The sequence below is a fragment of the Entelurus aequoreus genome, linkage group LG05, assembly GCF_033978785.1.
Source record: "Entelurus aequoreus isolate RoL-2023_Sb linkage group LG05, RoL_Eaeq_v1.1, whole genome shotgun sequence".
NCBI lineage: Eukaryota > Metazoa > Chordata > Actinopteri > Syngnathiformes > Syngnathidae > Entelurus > Entelurus aequoreus.
This window is the reverse complement of record NC_084735.1, coordinates 24299524-24320514: the sequence shown is the minus strand read 5'-3', so window position 1 is coordinate 24320514 and position 20991 is coordinate 24299524. Positions and strand designations below refer to the sequence as shown.

The window sequence follows — 20991 nt, the reverse complement described above, 5'->3', positions numbered from 1 at the left end:
GACATGTATATACTCTATTAGCCACAACACAACCAGGCTTATATTTAATATGCCACAAATTAATCCCGCATAAAAACACCTAGGTGTTTGTTATGCTAGCTCCTAGCTACTAGCTCGAGCTGGTTATATTTATATGGACGGGATCCCGTATATATAACCCGCCAATACAATTCAAACACCTGCACAACACACACAATCACTCAGCCCAAAGGACCGTTCACCTAACCCAAGGTTCATAAAGCTTATATATTTAACCAAAGTTACGTACGTGACACGCAGGTACGGGGAAGCAATCAAATGTTTGGAAGCGCGCGGGTGGGACCTGATATTCAGCTGGGAATGACTACAACAGTAAATAAACACAAGACATATATATACTCTATTAGCCTCAACACAACCAGGCTTATATTTAATATGCCACAAATTAATCCCGCATAACAAACACCTAGGTGTTTGTTATGCTAGCTCCTAGCTCCTAGCTCGAGCTAGTTATAGCAAGCGATCAAATGTTTGGAAGCGCAGCTATGTACTCACGGTATCGCGTCTGTGTATCCAAATCAAAGTCCTCCTGGTAAGAGTCTCTGTTGTCTGAGTTCTTCGATCTTGACTGCATCTTTCGGGAATGTAAACAAACACCGGCTGTGTTGTGTTGCTGACTTCCCTCGCAAAATATCCGCTTCGCACCGACAACTTTCTTCTTTGCTTGCTCAGCTTCTTTCTCCATAATGCAATGAACAAATTGCAACAGATTCACCAACACAGATGTCCAGAATACTGTGGAATAATGAGATGAAAACAGAGCTATTTCGTATTGGCTTCAATGGGGAAGCCATACCTCTGTTAAACTGCCGACGTCACACGCATACGTCATCATACCGAGACGTTTTCAAGCGGAAGTGTGGCGGGAAATTTAAAATTGCACTTTATAAGTTAACCCGGCCGTATTGGCATGTGTTGCAATGTTAAGATTTCATCATTGATATATAAACTATCAGACTGCGTGGTCGGTAGTAGTGGGTTTCAGTAGGCCTTTAAATGTTATCGTAAATGTGCCCGTTACTACATTGCATACAATATAACCTTAATTGAGGTGCTTAGATGTTTTTTTCTTTAGGGCTTTAGAGGCAGAATAGAGCAGCTGCCATAGGCTCCAATTTCATCTGACTTTTGATCACATTTATTTACTATTTGTAATGCATTAAAAAAAATACATCCATCATCATGTCTTTAACATTTATTGTGAACGATAGGCAAAATTCCCCCCCAAAATAGTGCAGTTTCCCTTTAAGCGCAAAAAGTATGACTAAAGTGGTGAAGCTGTATTTTAATTTTCTTAAATTTTTACAGTTTAAACAAGATATTATTATGATATATATATACATATATATATATTATTTTAGTTTATTTTAGCACAACATAATTGTACGTAAGTGTATTTTCCACCAGTTTTACAAGTCCCTCCTTATGCAGTATTAGGACTTCCTTTTCTAACTTAAGCCCAAGGTTTACTGATTCAATGTTAATATTTGAGTGGGCCCCGGGCTCCTCTGTGGTGGAGAAGTTGGGCCCTGTGGTCATAAAGCTTAAGAACACCTGCAATAAATGATTAAAAATGAATACATAGATATGGATGATGGTTGAGGACAATAACACTTTTAATAATCCATCCATCCATTTTCTACCGCTTGTCCCTCTCGGGTTTGCGGGGGGTGCTGGAGCTACACATTCACACACTAGGGACCATTTAGTGTTGCCAATCAACCTATCCCCAGGTGTAATACAAATATTAATTAAATAATGTATTATTAGAAATACCTTTTTTTACATTTATTATTTTGTAGCGTTGTTACATCGTTTATTGATTGCTGTTCTTTCTGGCAGTGTTAAATTGTTTGGAATATGAATATGATTGATTACATTGCTACATGGTTAGCTTGTAGTAACTTATATGTACCACTAGGGTGGCAAAACCCTAGTACAGGGTTGTCAAACTTGTTTTCATTGAGGGCCACATGGCAGTTATGGCTGCCGTCAGAGGGCCGCTTGTAACAGTGAATAATGTATGAATTTGCCTCCGGATTTCATTATTAATTATATACTGTATATGTTTTTTAAGTAGACTGTCGATTCTACAGTAAAAACTTTACATACACAAAATGTTGCTGTAAAATAGGGATTATTTTTTATTTCTTACAACATTTTACGGTAAATATAAAAACACTACCACTGTTTTGTTTTTTTTGTTTTTTACGGAAAAAGTTGGCAGCTTAGTTGCCAGAATTTTACTATTAAATTTACTTTGGTTTTTACAACATTATATTGATAATGGAAAAACAGAAAACATTCCTTTTTTATTCTGGCAATTTAGCTGCCAGTTTTTCTACCGTAAAAACAAATGTACCCTCTTTCCATGGACAATGTTAAAAACAAGATTTTACAGTAAAAATATGGCAGCAACAGAATTTTAACGCAAAAAAAGTTGTAGTTTTTTTCGATTTATGGTAATATGTTGTAAAGAACACCGTAACATTTATTGTCATTTTTATTAATTTGATGGGTAGTTTGCTGTAAAATCATAAGTCAAGCAGATATTTAAGTATTTATTTTTATTTAGACAAAAACATTTTCAAAAGTATGATAATATACTGTAATATTTGTTTCAATAATGGATACTATTAAAGTTTAAAAGGCATGCAATTTCAAGCAGTACATACACTATATTGCCAAAAGTATTTGGCCACCTGCCTTTACTCACACATGAACTTGGAATTGTCCAAAATGTTTTGGTATCCTGGAGCATTCAAAGTTCCTTTCACTGGAACTGAGAGGCCAAGCCCAATTCCTGAAAAACCAACCCCACACCATAATTCCTCCTCCACCAAATTTCACACTCTGCACAATGCAGTCCGAAATGTAGCGTTTTCCTGGCAACCTCCAAACCCAGACTGGTCCATCAGATTGCCAGATGGAAAAGCGTGATTCATCACTCCAGAGAAGGCGTCTCCACTGCTCTAGAGTCCAGTGGCGACGTGCTTTACACCACTGCAATCCACGCTTTGCATTGGACTTGGTGATGTACGGCTTAGGTAAAGCTGCCCGGCCATGGAAACCCATTCCATGGAGCTCTCTGCATACTATACATGGGCTAATTGAAAGGTCACATGAAGTTTGGAGCTCTGTAGCAACTGACTGTGCAGAAAGTCTTTGCACTGTCCGCTGACCCCTCTCTGTCAGTTTACGTGGCCTACCACTTGGTGGCCGACTTGCTGTTGTTCCCAAACTCTTCACTTTTCCTATAATAAAGTTGACTTTGGAATATTTAGGAGCGAGGAAATGTCACGACTGGATTTGTTGCACAGGTGGCATCCAATGACAGTTCCACGCTGGAAATCACTGAGAGCGGCCCATTCTTTCACAAATGTTTGTAGAAACAGTCTCCATGTTGAATTGCCTGATTTTATACACCAGGCCAAGTGATTAGGACACCTGATTCTCATCATTTGGATGGGTGGCCAAATACTTTTGGAAATATAGTGTATATTATTTCTGTCAAAATGAAACAAATCCATTACATTTAGTGAGAAAATATTAAATACTGATGAATGGGAGTACCCCGCCCTCCGCCCGAATGCAGCCCCCCCCCCCCCCCCTGCAACCCCGAAAGGGACAAGCGGTAGAAAATGGATGTATGGATTGACACACATCATTTCCAAATTTTTGCGGGCCAGATAAAATGACGTCGCCGGCCAGATCTGGACCCCGAGCCTTGAGTTTGACACCTGTGCCCGAGTAGTATCCATATTTGGTGGACTGAAAGCAATTGTATATGCTAACTCTTTCTGGATTGCTTCTGTTCAATTAATAAATAACACATCAACATTTCAAAGGATTGTCTATGATTTTATAAATTGTTTGTTGTGAAATTAATCAATGCATAATAATCGTGAAACCGTGATTAATACTCAAGATTCAGACTCTATAACCGTTGCATCTTGAAGGCAGTGTTTTTCAACCACTGTGCCGTGAGATACAGTCTGGTGTGCCGTGGGAGATGATCTAATTTCACATATTTGGGTTAAAAATATTTTTTGCAAACCAGTAATTATAGTCTGCAAATGATGTGTTGTTGTTGAGTGTCGGTGCTGTCTAGAGCTCGGCAGAGTAACCGTGTAATACTCTTCCATATCAGTAGGTGGCAGCCGGTAGCTAATTGCTTTGTAGATGTCGGAAACAGCGGGAGGCAGTGTGCAGGTAAAAAGGTGTCTAACGCTTAAACCAAAATTAAACAAAAGGTGAGTGCCCCTAAGAAAAGGCATTGAAGCTTAGGGATGGCTACGCAAAACGAAACTAAAACTGAACTGGCTACAAAGTAAACAAAAACAGAATGCTGGACGACAGCAAAGACTTACTGTGGAGCAAAGACGGCGTCCACAATGCACATCCGAACATGACATGACAATTGTTAATGTGCCCACAAAGAAGGATAAAAACAACTGAAATATTTTTGATTGCTAAAACAAAGCAGATGCGGGAAATATCGCTCAAAGGAAGACATGAAACTGCTACAGGAAAATACCAAAAAAAGAGAAAAAGCCACCAAAATAGGAGCGCAAGACAAGAAGTAAAACACTACACACAGGAAAACAGCAAAAAACTCCAAATAAGTCGGGGTGATGTGACAGGTGGTGACAGTACACCTACTTTGAGACAAGAGCTATAGTGATGCATGCTTGGTTGTGGTTTAAAGTCATATCCAATAATTGCGACAACGACTTTTTACTGTCAACTTAGTTTCGTTTTTTCATCATTTCTGCTGGAGTTGTGCCTGCGGATTTTTTTCAACGCAAAAATGGTGCCTTGGCTCAAAAAAGGTTGAAAAACACTGCTCTAAGGCACACCCCGACGGGCAAAACACATGCAAACATATCATGCAAAACAACAGAACTCATCTTGACTTGACTCAATCGATCAGCTGCGTGTCGGTGATCGTGCAGCAGCCATCATGCGGCGGCGAGGAGGTTAAAAGGCCTTTTTCAAGGTGTCATACTCACAAAGAACACGCCTCCTTCCACCTTGCGGGCTCTTCTGCCTGTCACCTTTGACAGAATGACAATGTTATGCATCGGCGTCGACATTTTGTCAGTGAGTGATACATGATGTACAATGACAACATTCAGGATATGCATGAGAGCTTTGCAGGCGTGTTTGCTTCTCAGGCCTTATTGGAGGTCCGTCATCAAGCTCTCTTGGATGTTCCTGACCTTTTGGAAACTGCTAATCCATCAGAGTCAGTTTACTCTATGAATAACGTGTCCTGAGCAATGGACACAAGGACTTGGACTGGGGGCGTGGGGGGTCTTGTGCTTGTGATCCGAGAGCGGCGGTGTTAACGGCCTGCCCTCTGCCAGCTGGGCAGCTCGGAATGTCTGGATCACATGGCTGGTACAGTAAGCACTATCCCCACCTTTTATGCTGAGTTATAACCCACAAAAGCATGACTCATCTGTGTGTGAGGATGCTCCACACCCTTTGTGGTCCATGACAACAGGGGGTGGGGGGAGTCTGAAGGGGTTTCCGGGCAACTAAATGAATAAAAGAGGTGTGCAGAAAGTGAGGGGGCTGAGGGCGAGTAGCTTTAGGATATTAATAGGTAAGTAAAAGGCCAGCTATGATGATGCAGTGTGTTAGTGTTGCAGTGGATATGATAGCCCGCGAATGTGACCGCGCGTTGAAAGTTTTGAACTTTACAGAGAGCACAAGTGGAAGGAAGATTAACAAACAAGTGTAATATGTGCTCATGCATGATGAAATATCATTGAACCAGATTCAATGTCCTAGAGATTGTTTGACTTACTTTGCCTTTTTCAGCATTTATATATTTTTTTTTTTTAAAAATTTATGTCCTGTCCAGCTTCTCAGGCAAATCATATAGCAGATGTAGATGCCCATATCGGCTGTTCAGATTTACTTTACAAAAGAGAAGTGTAGGATACTTCTCTTGTTGCCTTATTTGTATTTTGACTTTATTAAATGTATTTATATTATCATTTGGTGCAGCCGGGCCGGAGCAGGAGGGGATAGAAAGAGAAAAAAAGGACGACAGAGGGGGGAATTGTGGGGACAAGAGGGGGATTAGACAGAGAGACAAAAACAACAACGGCAAACACAACAACAACAACAGAGCAACATCACCAAATACGACATGTACAAATATGATGGAAAAAGTAATAGCAAATAAGCAGTTAGCGAAAATAATACAGAAATGATAATGAGCATTATTACACTAAAAATGGAGCAATATGAATACCAATAAGAAAAGTGCTATTGATAATAAACAATACCAACACTTTACCTGTATTATCAACAATACAATTGTTCAAATGCAACAATACAAATACGTAATGATAACTTGAGACACGAAAGAATGCAGAAAAATGGAGGGGAAGAAAGAGAAGCAACCTACATTAACCTTGTAGATTGTTATAGTAACAATAGGTTAAGCTTTGTCTGTGTGCCATGTGTTATACCCACTTTACCCTAGGGCAACAACGTTAATATATGTTTGATGAAACGTGATTATGTGCATGAGCGTATGTGTGCATATGTACTTGTATATGTTTTTCAGCATTTTATTCCTGAGACTTCTAATTTATTACTTTGATCGTTTTCATACATTCTCAGTCATGCTACAAAAAGTATATGGTGTAAAGCCTTTTTAATGCATTATATTATATATTTTTAAAATATTATTATGATACTATTTTAAAAATTGTCATTATTTTTTTTACAAGTGTCCTTAAATGATTATTCATACATAAACAAATAACAAATACTCATCATAAGGTTTAAAATAGCAAGGAGGCTTCTATTTGTAAATGCATATTATAATGATTTAGTATTTTTGTCAAATAAAATTATGAATAAGTATGCATATAAACAAACTATTATAGTAATCTAAAAAAAGGTTCATTATGTCTTCTTGTTTATGTACTTTTTGATGTTCTTCTATTTAGACACTATTTCCAATCCATTGTACCAAAAATAGTGTCTGACTAGAAGAACATTTTAAATAATGTTACTTTTAATAAAATGTTAAAGGTAGTGTATTAAAATTAATTATTATTGTATTAATAATAACATAGTAATTATAATTCTTGTTCCTATATGTTTCTATTTTCTTCATGTCAGACAGTATTTCTAATCCATTGTACTAAAAATATTGTCCGACTAAAAGAAATGTAAATTATTATTTGTTTACATTTAATATGTCAAAATTAGTGTATTTTAATTATTATTATTGTTTTTGTTTTTTTTAAATAGTATAGTTTTTGTTCAGATACTATTCAATTGTCTTCTAGTCAGACAATATTTCCAATCCATTGTACTGAAAATATTGTTTGACTCGAAAAAAATGGGAGAAAAAAAAATACATTTAATAATATGTTAAAGCTAGTGTATTTTAATTAATAATAATAATAATAATAATAATAATAGTATAATTATAATAATTTTTGTTCCGATACTTTTAAATTTTCTTCTAGTCAGACAATATTTTTAATCCATTGTACTGAAAATATTGTCTGACTAGAAGACAATGGAAAATATTACATTTAATAAAATGTTAAAGCTAGTGTGTTATAATTAATCATAAAATAATAATAATAATATAGTAATCAAAAGTCTTGTTCATATACTTCACAATTTTCTTCTAATCGGGCAATATTTCTAGGATTCAAGATTCAAGGAGCTTTGTTATATCTACCCGTACACATTTGCACATACACGCTATGAAATTTGGACTCAACCCATTGAACTGAAAATATTGTTTGACTAGTAGAAAATAGCAAATATTATTTAATTGAATAATATGTCAAAGCTGGTGTATTGTAGTTAATTATTATTATAGTGATAGTAAAGTAATTATAATTATTTCCAATTTTCTTTTAGTCAGACAATTTACAATCTGTAATACCGATATTGTCTGACTAGAAGAACATTTTGAAGAATATTACATTTAATATGTTAAAGCAGGTATATTCTAATTAATTATGATATAATAATACTATTCATTTTATAATTATAGTTCTTGTTAATATACTTTTCAATTTTCTTCTCGTCAGACAATATTTCAAAATCCATTGTACGGAAAATATTGTCTGACGAGAAGAACATTGGAAAAAAATATTACATTTAGAAATATGTTAAAACTAGTGTATGATAATAATTATTATTACAGTAATGATAATATAGTAATTATAAGTATTTTCATATATTTTTCTTCTAGTCAGACAATATTTCCAATCCATTGTATCGAAAATAATGTCTCGAAAAAAATTGAAAAGAATATTGCATTTTATTATAATGTTAAACCGAGTCTATTGCAATATAATTGTGTATAATTGCAATTATAATTAGATATGGGCTCTGTAACCCAGTTACATAATGGCACCGGTACCAATGTAAACAGTAGTAATAACACCAACAAAATAAGTAGCTATCGATGCCTGCAACAGGCATTGTAACGTCTTGTAAATAAGGTAGCTACAACAACAACACAGCATTTCTTCATTACGCACCGATGACAGTTACAGCGAGGTTGCATTCACGATACCTCGGAAATATGAGCGTCAACGTTACAAAAGTCGCTTTTTGCACATTCTCTATGTTCTGAATTGGTGTAATATTTCTGACAACTAGCTTCCAAGCGGGGTGGATTTGGGTCTGTTTCTTCTCTAGGTAGCACCTCTTATCTCCTTCTAATCTAGGGACTGGGCTGTGTGTGTGATTTATAACAGGGGTTAACATACCAACCTTTTCACAAAATGGACTAAACAAAGTGTGACCACCAATACAGTCCATTTTGCTAATATAAAAAATATTCTACTGCAAATTAGTTAGCATTGCTAGCATTAGATACATAGGTTTGTTTTCCAAACATGGGAAGGAAAAAAAGTGAGTGTGAAGGACAATGCTTCATTGAAAGAAATCCTCAAGGACATGACCCAGTGTGCAATTTAAGCGTATAGAACTGCTAGTCTGCACCGTAGCGAATGAGTCTAACGCCAGCCTTTGACATCTAAACGGCAGACATTTATCAATTAAAATATGAAGAAGCTGCCGGTGGTGTGTTTGACGGTGAAGCAGCTAGACGGAGGTACTGTAGAAGTCCACTCTCCAAGGTAAATACTAGAGATGTCCGATAATGGCTTTTTTACCGATATTCCGATATTGTCCAACTCTTGATTACCGATACCGATATCAACCGATACCGATATATACAGTCGTGGAATTAACACATTATTATGCCTAATTTTGTTGTGATGCCCCGCTGGATGCATTAAACCTGTGGTCCCCAACCTTTTTGTACTTGCGGACCGGTCAACGTTTGAGTGGGGGCGTAGGGGGGTTATTAATTTTTTTTTTTTTTTTTTTTTTTTTTTTTTTGTCAAAGAAATTTGATTTATATTAATATATAATGCATATATTGTGTTTTTTATGTTGATTTAATTTTTTTTATTTTTTATTTTTTTATTTCTTGTGTGGCTGCGGCCCAGTGGTTGGGGACCACTGCATTAAACAACGTAACAAGGTTTTCCAAAATAAATCAACTCTTAAGTTATGGAAAAAAATGCCAACATGGCACTGCCATATTTATTATTGAAGTCACAAAGTGCATTATTTTTTTTAACATGCCTCAAAACAGCAGCTTGGAATTTGGGACATGCTCTCCCTGAGAGAGCATGAGGAGGTTGAGGTGGGCGGGGTTGAGGTGGGGGAGGAAGGGGGTATATTGTAGCATCCTGGAAGCGTTAGTGCTACAAGGGGTTCTGGGTATTTGTTCTGTTGTGTTTATGTTGCATTACGGTGCGGATGTTCTCCCGAAATGGGTTTGTCATTCTTGTCTGGTGTGGGTTCACAGTGTGGCGCATATTTGTAACAGTGTTAAAGTTGTTTATACCAACACCCTCAGTGTGACCTGTATGGCTGTTGACCAAGTATGCGTTGCATTCACTTGTGTGTGTGAAAAGCCGTAGATATTATGTGACTGGGCCGGCACACAAAGGCAGTGCCTTTAAGGTTTATTGGCGCTCTGTACTTCCACCTACATCCGTGTACCACTCTGTACAGCGGCGTTTTAAAAAAGTCATACATTTTACTTTTTAAAACCGATACAGATCATTTCCGATATTACATTTTAAAGCATTTATCTCCACTTATGCACATGTCATTAATTTTATTTATTTTTTATTAAAAATGAAAAAAAAAAAAAAAAGTTTTTTACATAGTAATTGAGTATTGTGTGTAAAATTTTGAGGCCTTTTTTTTTTTAATTCCATTATGGAAGGAGGTTGTAACATATCAAATTGTGGCAAAAGTGAATACTTTCCGGATGCACAGTAAGTTAGTTGGACTCACTTGTTTTGGTTTGTCGGCAAGGTCCGGGTGGTCCTGATTGAACTCCTGCGTCTCCTCCCATGATGCTGTGTTGTCCCCATTGGAAGAAACTGGCATCTCCTTGACTTGTCCGCCGATCACCTGCAGGGGGTCCCGACTCATCTTCACCATAGAGGATGGGTGCCTTCCAAGTTACAACAGTGCCGCTGCTGTGTGTGTGTGTGTGTGGCATTTAGCAGCACTGTCCTGTCATGTGTGTTGGCAAGCAGCTGGGCTTGCACCTGCCTGCTGGAAACCTACCCATGTGTGAAGAGCAAAATCCACAAGAAAAATGGTGGTTGCTAGTCTAATCCCCTCACCGACATAGCAACTTGACTTACACACAGTTTATACATAAAGTCTATGCTGATGTGTCGAAAGCTGCGGTCCATCTGCTGTTCTTTTTCACCCCACTCTACTCGACACCCTCCCTTCTTGTCCCGCTAAAACCGCACTCACGACCCCCTGCGTCATTGGCGCACGGTTGACCAATCAGAGTTCTGCCTCGGTCTTCACGTCGAACCAATCGGAGTGTCGCTTCCGTATTTACCCTCGCACTGCTTCTGCTGTCTAATGTTGACTGGAGAGACACCCGTGGGGTGTTCAGGTACATCAGCAAAATGAATCAAAGATTGTTCTTTGTATGTGACAGAGGATCTAAGCCAGGGGTGTCCAAACTTTTTCCACTGAGGGCCGCACACTGAAAAATCAAAGCAAGCGGGGGCCATTTTGATATTTTTTATTTTAAAAACCAATACAATATACTGTATGTATAAAAAAGATACATTTAGGCCTCCACTCAGACTTCATCCCAGGGACCCCAAAAGGTTTTGGTCAAAAAAAATATTACAAATGTGTCATTATTTATTATTATTATTATTATTATTATTCAAGGTTTAAATCTGTAGATCAACATTAGGTCTATCTGTCAATATAACGCTTTTAAAGATTTAAGTTGTATGCCATTTTTGTCAAGGAAAACCTTTTTTTTTTTAATGGAAAAAAACACAAAATATGCAATATTTTCCCCAAATAAAATTTTTAAGTGGAATATTTGAGATTATATAATAATTGGAGTCTTAAAAAGGTCAATAACTCATAACAACATTGCTTTTATTCATTATTTTTTTGAGCAATGACACTTAAAAAAAAAAAAAATTATTGGGGATCCAAAAGGGTACTGCTCAGTAAAGTTTAAAAAAATAAATCCAACATTTTTTTTAAACTTTTACCACAATAGTCTCAAGATCAACTTCAGATCTATCCGTCAATTACAAGTTTTATTGTTGTTTATGTTTTTTGTTTGTTCGTTTTAGGCCCTTCTTTAAAAAACTTTGTTTTTTAAATGGCAACCAAAAAATATGCAACATTTTCCCCCCAAAATATCTCAAAGTGGAATATTTAATGTGAAGTAAATGGAGCCTTGAATAGGTCAATAATTCATAATGACATTGATTTTGATTCATTATTATTTTTTAAAGAAAGAAACAGCCTGCATGGCAGCTTTGTGTTATTAGAGTAAATAATGCAACATTTTCTTGTTACATTTCACCTGTTTGCTCTTTTGTACCACTTTTTATGTTTGTTTTTTTTTTTTTTTTCATCGTATTTTTGAATGTGCCGTGGGGCCGTTAAAAAATTACCTGCGGGCCGCAAATGGCCCCCGGGCCGAACTTTGGACACCCCTGATCTAAGCCTTTTATTAGAGATGGGATGTATGGCTTTTTGAAGGGAGCCGGATCTTTAAAGAGTCGTTCAAAAGACTGGCTCGTTACGATAGTTACTTTTTTAAAGTTAAAGTTAAAGTACCAATGATTGTCACACACACTAGGTATGGTGAGATTATCCTCTGCATTTGACCCATCCCCTTGTTCACCCCCTGGGAGGTGAGGGGAGCAGTGAGCAGCAGCAGTGAGCAGCAGCAGTGGGCGCGCCCGGGAATAATTTTTGATGATTTAACCCCCAATTCCAACCCTTGATGCTGAGTGCCAAGCAGGGAGGTAATGGGTCCCATTTTTATAGTCTTTGGTACGACTCGACCAGGGTTTGAACTCACGACCTACCGATCTCAGGGCGGACACTTTAACCACTAGGCCACTATTTTAATTGTTGTCACAAATGTCTCAATTCCGCCGCCTTCGTTAGCTCTGTACACGTGTGTTCCTGTGTGACCACAGATGAGGCGCTAGCTGTTCAAAGTCGGGACCCGGGGTGGACCACTCATCTGTGCATCAATTGGGGACTTGTCTCCACTCAAGATGATCCCCTGTTGGCCCCACTATGGACTGGACTCTCACAATATTAACTAGATCCACTATGGACTGGACTCTCACACTATTATGTTAGATCCACTATGGACTGGACTCTCACACTATTAACTAGATCCACTCGACGTCCATTGCACCGGTCGCCCAAGGGTGGTGTCCCCACGTCTGCGGTCCCCTCCAAGGTTTCTCATTGTAGCCCATTGGGTTCAATCAATCAATCAATCAATGTTTATTTATATAGCCCTAAATCACAAGTGTCTCAAAGGGCTGCACAAGCCACAACGACATCCTCGGTACAGAGCCCACATACGGGCAAGGAAAAACTCACCCCAGTGGGACGTCGGTGAATGACTATGAGAAACCTTGGAGAGGACCGCATATGTGGGTAACCCCCCCCCCCCCTCTAGGGGAGACCAAAAGCAATGGATGTCGAGTGGGTCTGACATAATATTGTGAAAGTCCAGTCCACAGTGGATCCAACACATCAGCGGGAGTCCAGTCCACAGCGGGGCCAGCAGGAAACCATCCCGAGCGGAGACGGGTCAGCAGCGCAGAGATGTCCCCAACCGATGCACAGGCTAGCGGTCCACCCGGGGTCCCGACTCTGGACAGCAAGCACTTCATCCATGGCCACCGGACCTATGCAACTCCCCCTCGCAAGGGACAGGGGAGAAGGGTAGAGAAGAAAAGAAACGGCAGATCAACTGGTCTAAAAAAGGGGGGTCTATTTAAAGGCTAGATTATACAAATGAGTTTTAAGATGGGACTTAAATGCTTCTACTGAGGTAGCATCTCTAACTGTTACCGGGAGGGCATTCCAGAGTACTGGAGCCCGAATAGAAAACGCTCTATAGCCCGCAGACTTTTTTTTGGCTCTGGGAATCACTAGTAAGCCGGAGTTCTTTGAACGCAGATTTCTTGTCGGGACATATGGTACAATACAATCGGCGAGATAGGCTGGAGCTAAACCGTGTAGTATTTTATACGTAAGTAGTAAAACCTTAAAGTCGCATCTTAAGTGCACAGGAAGCCAGTGCAGGTGAGCCAGTATAGGGTTGAGTTTTTCCTTGCCCTGATGTTGGATCTGAGCCGAGGATGTCGTTGTGGCTTGTGCAGCCCTTTGAGACACTCGTGATTTAGGGCTATATAAATCAACTTTGATTGATTGATTGATTGATTGATAATACTTTTACTAGGTAGAACGTGTGTGTGTGCTGCTGCTGCTCACTCCTCCATGAGCAGCAGCGGCGGCCGCGCCCGGGAATCATTTTGGTGATTTAACCCCCAATTCCAACCATTATTAACCCCCTTTTAACTGTGTATTTTAATTAAGGAAACAATCACTAGTATCAGTTATACCAGAACTGGGCAAATTAAGGCCCGGGGGCCGCATGCGGGCCCGTTAAGCTTTTCAATCCGGCCCGCCGGACATTCCCAAATCATTTTTTTAGATCGTTAAGATGGAAACTGTAGCTGCCATTATAAAGTAAAGTAAAGTACCACTGATAGTCACTATCCGCCCTGAGATCGGTAGGTCGTGAGTTCAAACCCCGGTCGAGTCATACCAAAGACTATAAAAATGGGACCCATTACCTCCCTGCTTGGCACTCAGCATCAAGGGTTGGAATTGGCGGTTAAATCACCAAAATGATTTCCGAGCGCGGCCACCGCTGCTGCTCACTGCTCCCCTCACCTCCCAGGGGGTGGAACAAGGGGAAGGGTCAAATGCAGAGCGTAATTTCACCACACCTAGTGTGTGATGTTTTCAAATTACCGTAAGTCTTGAACTATACTTTTGCACTATATACTAGTTACTAGGGTTGTATGGTATACCGGTATTAGTATAGTACCGCAATACTAATGAATCATATTCGGTACTATACTGCCTCTGAAAAGTACCGGTCTGCCTTGAATATGACAAATGTATGATCCTGTAACTACTTGGTATCGGATTGATACCCAAATTTGTGGTATGATCCAAAACTATTGTAAAGTATCAAACAACAGAAGAATAAGTGATTATTACATTTTAACAGAAGTGTAGATAGAACATGTTAAAAGAGAAACTAAGCAGATATTAACAGTAAATGAACAAGTAGATTAATAATTCATTTTCTACCACTTGTCCTTAATAGTTTCGACAAAATAATAGAATGGAAAATGACACAACATGTTACTGCATACGTCAGCAGACTAATTAGGAGCCTTTGTTTGTTTACTTACTACTAAAATACAAGTTGTCTTGTATGTTCACTATTTTATTTAAGGACAAACTTGCAATAAGAAACATATGTTTAATGTACTGTAAGATTGTTTGTTAAAATAAAGCCAATAATGCAATTTTTTGTGGTCCCCTTTATTTAGAAAAGTATCAAAATAATTTTGGTATCGGGACAACACTACTAGTTACTATGGTAATCTAAGTCAGAGCAGCTCAGACGAGGCACCAAGCAGTGTGGGTGGGGAGCGTTTCCACAGAGTGTTTCCAGAGCGGCCAGCCGGAAATGCGGGTGTCAGGGACAGACGCGGAAGGAGATTTTTACAACAAAGTTCTGCAAGAAAAGTGATATTATATCAGATTGTAGGTGTTTTTTGGGTTTTTTACCCTTCTCGTTTATATTTCGCTGTGTTTGTTGCGTTTCGCTTGATTGTAAAATATGTCGATCGAGAGGGGGTGTGACGTTCATATGTTGTCAATATTCAGTGTTTTATCGTTCATAGGTAATATTGTAAATCCCACATTATTGTCATGTACTTTCTGGGTGTCTCATTCAGTAAAAAAAAATTAAATTCCATTCTGTTTTATCAGGCAGTCTGTCATAACATTTTTAGCATTGAATCAGACATTATTGTGAGGTTTCGTATCAGCGTTCCTAAAAATAGATATACCGGCCCCCAGACACGTTTTTTTCTCTAAATTTGGCCCCCCGAGTCAAAATAATTGCCCAGGCCTGAGTTATACGACACGATGTAGATCAGAATAATTTAATATACACCAATATTACTCTACTGGTGGGAACTGTACTGAAATATTGTCTATAATTGTATTTTTTGTTGTGTTTTTATTGAAAACATGCCATAAGGCGGTGCCATATTCTTATGCTTTGTCAGTGACATCACTAATTGGAATTTTCTCTCACCAAAAAAAAAAAAGTGTAGCATTTTAACAATATAAAAAAACAATACACAAATAATAAGTACAAATAAAATGAGGACATAGTACAATTTTGTACTTACATTTTATACTATCATACCTGGTGTGTGTATGCTTGAACTACTACCCTTTAAAATATTGAACCTGAAAAGTGAATCCAAATAACAACAAAATGCAATAAAAAAAAATACTGGAAATACAATTAAAAATTTAGGGCTGTCAAAATAACGAGTTAACTCATGTGATTAATCATACATTAATCATGCAATTTATTTTCACCATACAAGCTCTTTTTACCTAAACAGCGATACAGTCAGTGATTAGATCAATGCATACATCGGTACAAAAATAAGTGAGTAGACTCCGACTGGTGTGATCGCTGCATATTTCACTCCAAAATACAGCCTGAAAGAACGTTAAATAAAACTGTTACCAGGTTTTGTGCAAATAAAGGATATGCATTTAAAATGTTTAACCCGTTTAAAACGTTCCTGGATGACAATCTGACAATACAATTGCATTTGTGTGCAAATATTGAGGTCTTTTCTTAAGCAGATTTTAGATATGCACGCAGGTGATCACTTTTGATTCATCAGGATTAATCCAAATTCTAAAATATGATTAATCTGATTAAACAATAATCATTTGACAGCCCTAATTTCCATTTTAAACATTCCATAAAGCATTTAATTTAAACATGTCAATGCTTTGGCAGTGACATCACTAATTTTAATTTTCCCTTACCTAAAAAAATGAGTTGTGTTTTTAAAATATAAAAAAAAATGCAGATAATTGGTCAAAATACAATTATTTAATCGATCTAAAAAGCATAAACAAAACTACACAAAAAATTAGGACGTAATAAAAATATCATACCTGGTTTGTGTATGCTTAAACTACTACCTTTTATAACGATGAACCCCAGAAGTGGATCTAAATAAAAAATAAATTAAATAAAAAATAAATACAATTTACTATGAATTTCAATAACGGCACTCATTTTTTTTACCTTGCAATTAACGCGAACACTTCCTTTTTGACCCTCTAGCCCTGCCGTATAGGGGAACCTGGCTTGCAGTTCACCTGCTACTGATGAGCCACAAGCAAGCAGAAATGGACAAAAGAAAGTCTACCTTGTGGAAATAACAGGTTCAAAGCCACGGCAAGTGGTTCTCCCGACAAGAAAGGACTATTTTTCGTCGTGAGAAGAGGCGACATCCCTGCAGCAAACGCCTGCTGCACGCGTCGTTCTAGAGGTGGGTGGTGCTTCACTTCTATGTTCAGATTACAGTCAAGATGCAGTGATAACATAACATTTAGATTGTTACTGTCACTGATTTATTAAGTAAGATGATATAAAACCTGAAAAAATTAAAGACTTTTCCGGCTTTAAAATAAAAGTGCTGCGCTATACATCCGGTGTAACTACGTTTAGGGTTTCTCCTTAATGTACGGGCTTGAGCCGCCACACCTAACAAAATAAAGTAATATAATGTATTGTAGCGTCCAGAAAAAAACAAAGTCTGCCTTTTTTTCTTTTTTTTTAATGGCCAATTGTATGCTAACAACAGTCCCAAAATTATTTCCTCCATGCACACACGTCTGTCTCTGTGCTTCACTTCAAGACACACAACACTTGTTCATTCTCTGCCGACACGGTGTGTTCACACACCATGGGAAAAATGACCATCATGACACATTAACATACACATTAACACCAGCAGGTAGTTACAGTATGAATGGCTATGTATAGTTTATTATATGCGCACTATTGACGAATGTTGCACCGAAAATTTGACCGAAAAAAGACGTACTTTAATCACCGTAACAGTGCTCCCGTAACCGATGTTGTGATGACGTGAGCTATACGCACGGGGTTGTTTGGAGCGGAGGCAGCGTCTTCGCGCTGTGCTCGTACTTTAACATATTTGAGATATACCCACGGACAGCCATTTTCACAATTTAAAATGACACTACTAATTTCAATACCATACCAACTTTATTTATAAAGCCCTTTAAAAACAAGCACAGTTGAAAAACAAAGGGCTGTACACCACAAAGAAATAGAGGCAAAGGACAGACTAAAAAATAGCATTTAAAACAGAAATAAAAATACACATTGAAAAAGCAAATATAAATTACCCTATGAACAGATTGTTAGATAAAAAACAGTTTAAAAGTTAAAAACAGTTAAAAAAGTTAAAAGCTAAAAACAGTTTAAAATCTCATGCTGGGTTAAAAGCCAGAGAATAAAAATGGGTTTTAAGAAGGGTCTTAAAGGCCTACTGAAACCCACTACTACCGGCCACGCAGTCTGATAGTTTATATATCAATGATGAAATCTTAACATTATAACACATGCCAATACGGCCGGGTTAACTTATAAAGTGACATTTTAAATTTGCCGCTAAACTTCCGGTTCGAAACGCCTCTGAGGATGACGTATGCGCGTGACGTAGACCGGGGAACACGGGTATGCCTTCCACATTGAAGCCAATACGAAAAAGCTCTGTTTTCATTTCATAATTCCACAGTATTCTGGACATCTGTGTTCGTGAATCTGTTGCAATCATGTTCATTGCATTATGGAGAAGGAAACTGAGCAAGCAAAGAAGAAAGTTGTCGGTGCGAAATGGATGTATTTTTCGAACGTAGTCAGCAACAACAGTACACAGCCGGCGCTTCTTTGTTTACATTCCCGAAAGATGCAGTCAAGATGGAAGAACTCGGATAACAGAGACTCTAACCAGGAGGACTTTTGACTTCGATACACAGACGCCTGTAGAGAACTGGGACAACACAGACTCTTACCAGGATTACTTTGATTTGGATGACAAAGACGCAGACATGCTACTGTGAGTATGCAGCTTTGGCTTCTAAACATTTGATCGCTTGACCGTATGTGCGCAACTTTTTTTTGCGTATGTACGTAACTTTTTAAAAATATATAAGCTTTATGAACCTTGGGTTAGGTGAACGGTCTTTTGGGCTGAGTGATTGTGTGTGTTGATCAGGTGTTTGAATTGTATTGGCGTGTTCTATGGAGCTAGGAGCTAGCATAGGAGCTAGGAGCTAGCATAACACGTACCGTACCGTACGTGCGCGTCACGTACGTAACTTTTTAAAAATATATAAGCTTTATGAACCTTGGGTTAGGTGAACGGTCTTTTGGGCTGAATGATTGTGTGTGTTGATCAGGTGTTTGAATTGTATTGGCGTGTTCTATGGAGCTAGGAGCTAGCATAGGAGCTAGCATAACACGTACCGTACCGTACGTGCGCGTCACGTACGTAACTTTTTAAAAATATATAAGCTTTATGAACCTTGGGTTAGGTAAACGGTCTTTTGGGCTGAGTGATTGTGTGTGTTGATCAGGTGTTTGAATTGTATTGGCGTGTTCTATGGAGCTAGGAGCTAGCAGAGGAGCTAGGAGCTAGCATAACAAACACGCAGGTGTTTTTATGCAGGATTAATTTGTGGCATGTTAAATATAAGCCTGGTTGTGTTGTGGCTAATAGAGTATATATATGTCTTGTGTTTATTTACTGTTGTAGTCATTCCCAGCTGAATATCAGGTCACCCCCGGCTCTCACAGCATCTTCCCTATCTGAATAGCTTCAACTCCCCACTAGTCCTTCACTTGCACTTTACTCATCCACAAATCTTTCATCCTCGCTCGTTGTTCTATACTAAATCCTTTCAGCAAAAATATGGCAATATCGCGAAATGATCAAGTATGACACATAGAATAGATCTGCTATCCCCGTTTAAATAAAAAAAATTAATTTCAGTAGGCCTTTAAACATAGCCAAAGAAGGGGCCTTAATGAAAGGCAAGTGTGACGTCAGGCTCGCTTTTCGTCACGCGACAGAATCTAAACAGTCTCCAAATACGAGTACAGTCTCCAATAACACCAGAAATAGTCGCTAGATTTGTTGCCAGTCCTTTTTATTAAAGATAAAGTGACTAAAATGATGGGAGAAATCTCTTTAAAAAAAAAAAATTTCAACAAAGTACATTGTACAATAAGCAGCAACAATTTAAAAAAATAGGGAAAAACAATATGTGAGAAAAAATATATGTTAATACGAAATAGTAACAGATTTGTTTTAAATGTAGTCTCTTGCTGTCGGGGTTCCATGGACCACCAAGGCCTGACATGACTGCAAGCAGTTTGTGACTTTGTTTATTTTTCAATAATACTCAGTCTCTGGTTGGGTCGCTTTTCAGCTCCTTCCTCTTCCACTGCTCGCTCTTCCGGTCGCTTTTCAGCCTCCCGTGTCGGCGACTGTCCCTCGCTCTCTGTTGATTTCGCGCTGCATGTGCTCGCGTCTCTCCAGCTCCTTCTACCCTGTCGTTCTCGGCTGCCTCCTTTTTACACACTGGGAGGGTATTACACAATTGTGCGCAGCATTACGGCAAAGATCCCGGCGCGCCCTGCCTCGCCGCTGGCCCGCCGGCCACGCCTCCTCGCCGCCATCTCGGGGTCGGCCCCGGCGTGCCCCGCCTCGTAAACGGTCGGTCTGCCGGCCACGCCTCCCCACAAATGTATATTCTGATTTTTTGCCTTTTTAAAGAATATATGCATCATACCAAATCATGCGATGATGTCATATTGACCACGCCCCCACCACCACAGGTATTTTGGCAATTTAGGGGAAACATTAAATTATTTTATAAACATGTTCAGGTCGAGTCCTCAATAACAGAATGACTAGCAGGCTCAATATTACATTGTATTTATTAATAGAGAAGGTTAAAACATTGTCATGCAGTAATAGGAAGACCATTAACTTGTACAGAATATCAAAAGTATTTATTCAGGTAGAAATAAATACCTGAAATATCACGAAAATTATCTGTCTAGGGTACGCTTATCAATGATGAATATTTATACCTATATGCGACTAATTTTGAGTTAGCTATGAACGAAATGCAAATAATCATGATTAAATATATAAATATTTTGACAGCCCTAATATAAATATGTATTATGTACATATATGCGTGTATGTATGTATATATATAGTATATATGCATATAAATATGTATTACGTATGTATGTATATGTGTGTATAAGTATATATGTGTATATATGTATGTATATGGGTGTATATATGTGTTTGTATGTATGTA

At 38.2% G+C, this 20991-nt stretch overlaps 1 protein-coding gene and 1 long non-coding RNA gene across 2 annotated transcripts in view; one reads left to right on the top strand and one right to left on the bottom strand.

Moving 5' to 3' along the window:
* Window positions 1–10854, bottom strand: part of nt5c1aa (5'-nucleotidase, cytosolic IAa) — a 46261-nt gene extending 35407 nt beyond the window's left edge. The window contains exons 1-2 of the mRNA XM_062047496.1: window positions 10417–10854; window positions 5052–5096 (exon numbers count right to left, since the gene is read on the bottom strand). Of these exons, the coding sequence (XP_061903480.1) occupies window positions 5052–5096; window positions 10417–10566 (195 nt within the window). The 5' untranslated portion in view covers window positions 10567–10854. The remainder of the gene's footprint in view (window positions 1–5051; window positions 5097–10416) is intronic.
* Window positions 1–17094, top strand: part of LOC133650357 (uncharacterized) — a 258130-nt gene extending 241036 nt beyond the window's left edge. Inside the window, exon 5 of the long non-coding RNA XR_009826223.1 lies at window positions 16904–17094. This is a non-coding gene — a long non-coding RNA (uncharacterized LOC133650357). The remainder of the gene's footprint in view (window positions 1–16903) is intronic.
* Window positions 17095–20991: the final 3897 nt, after the last annotated feature.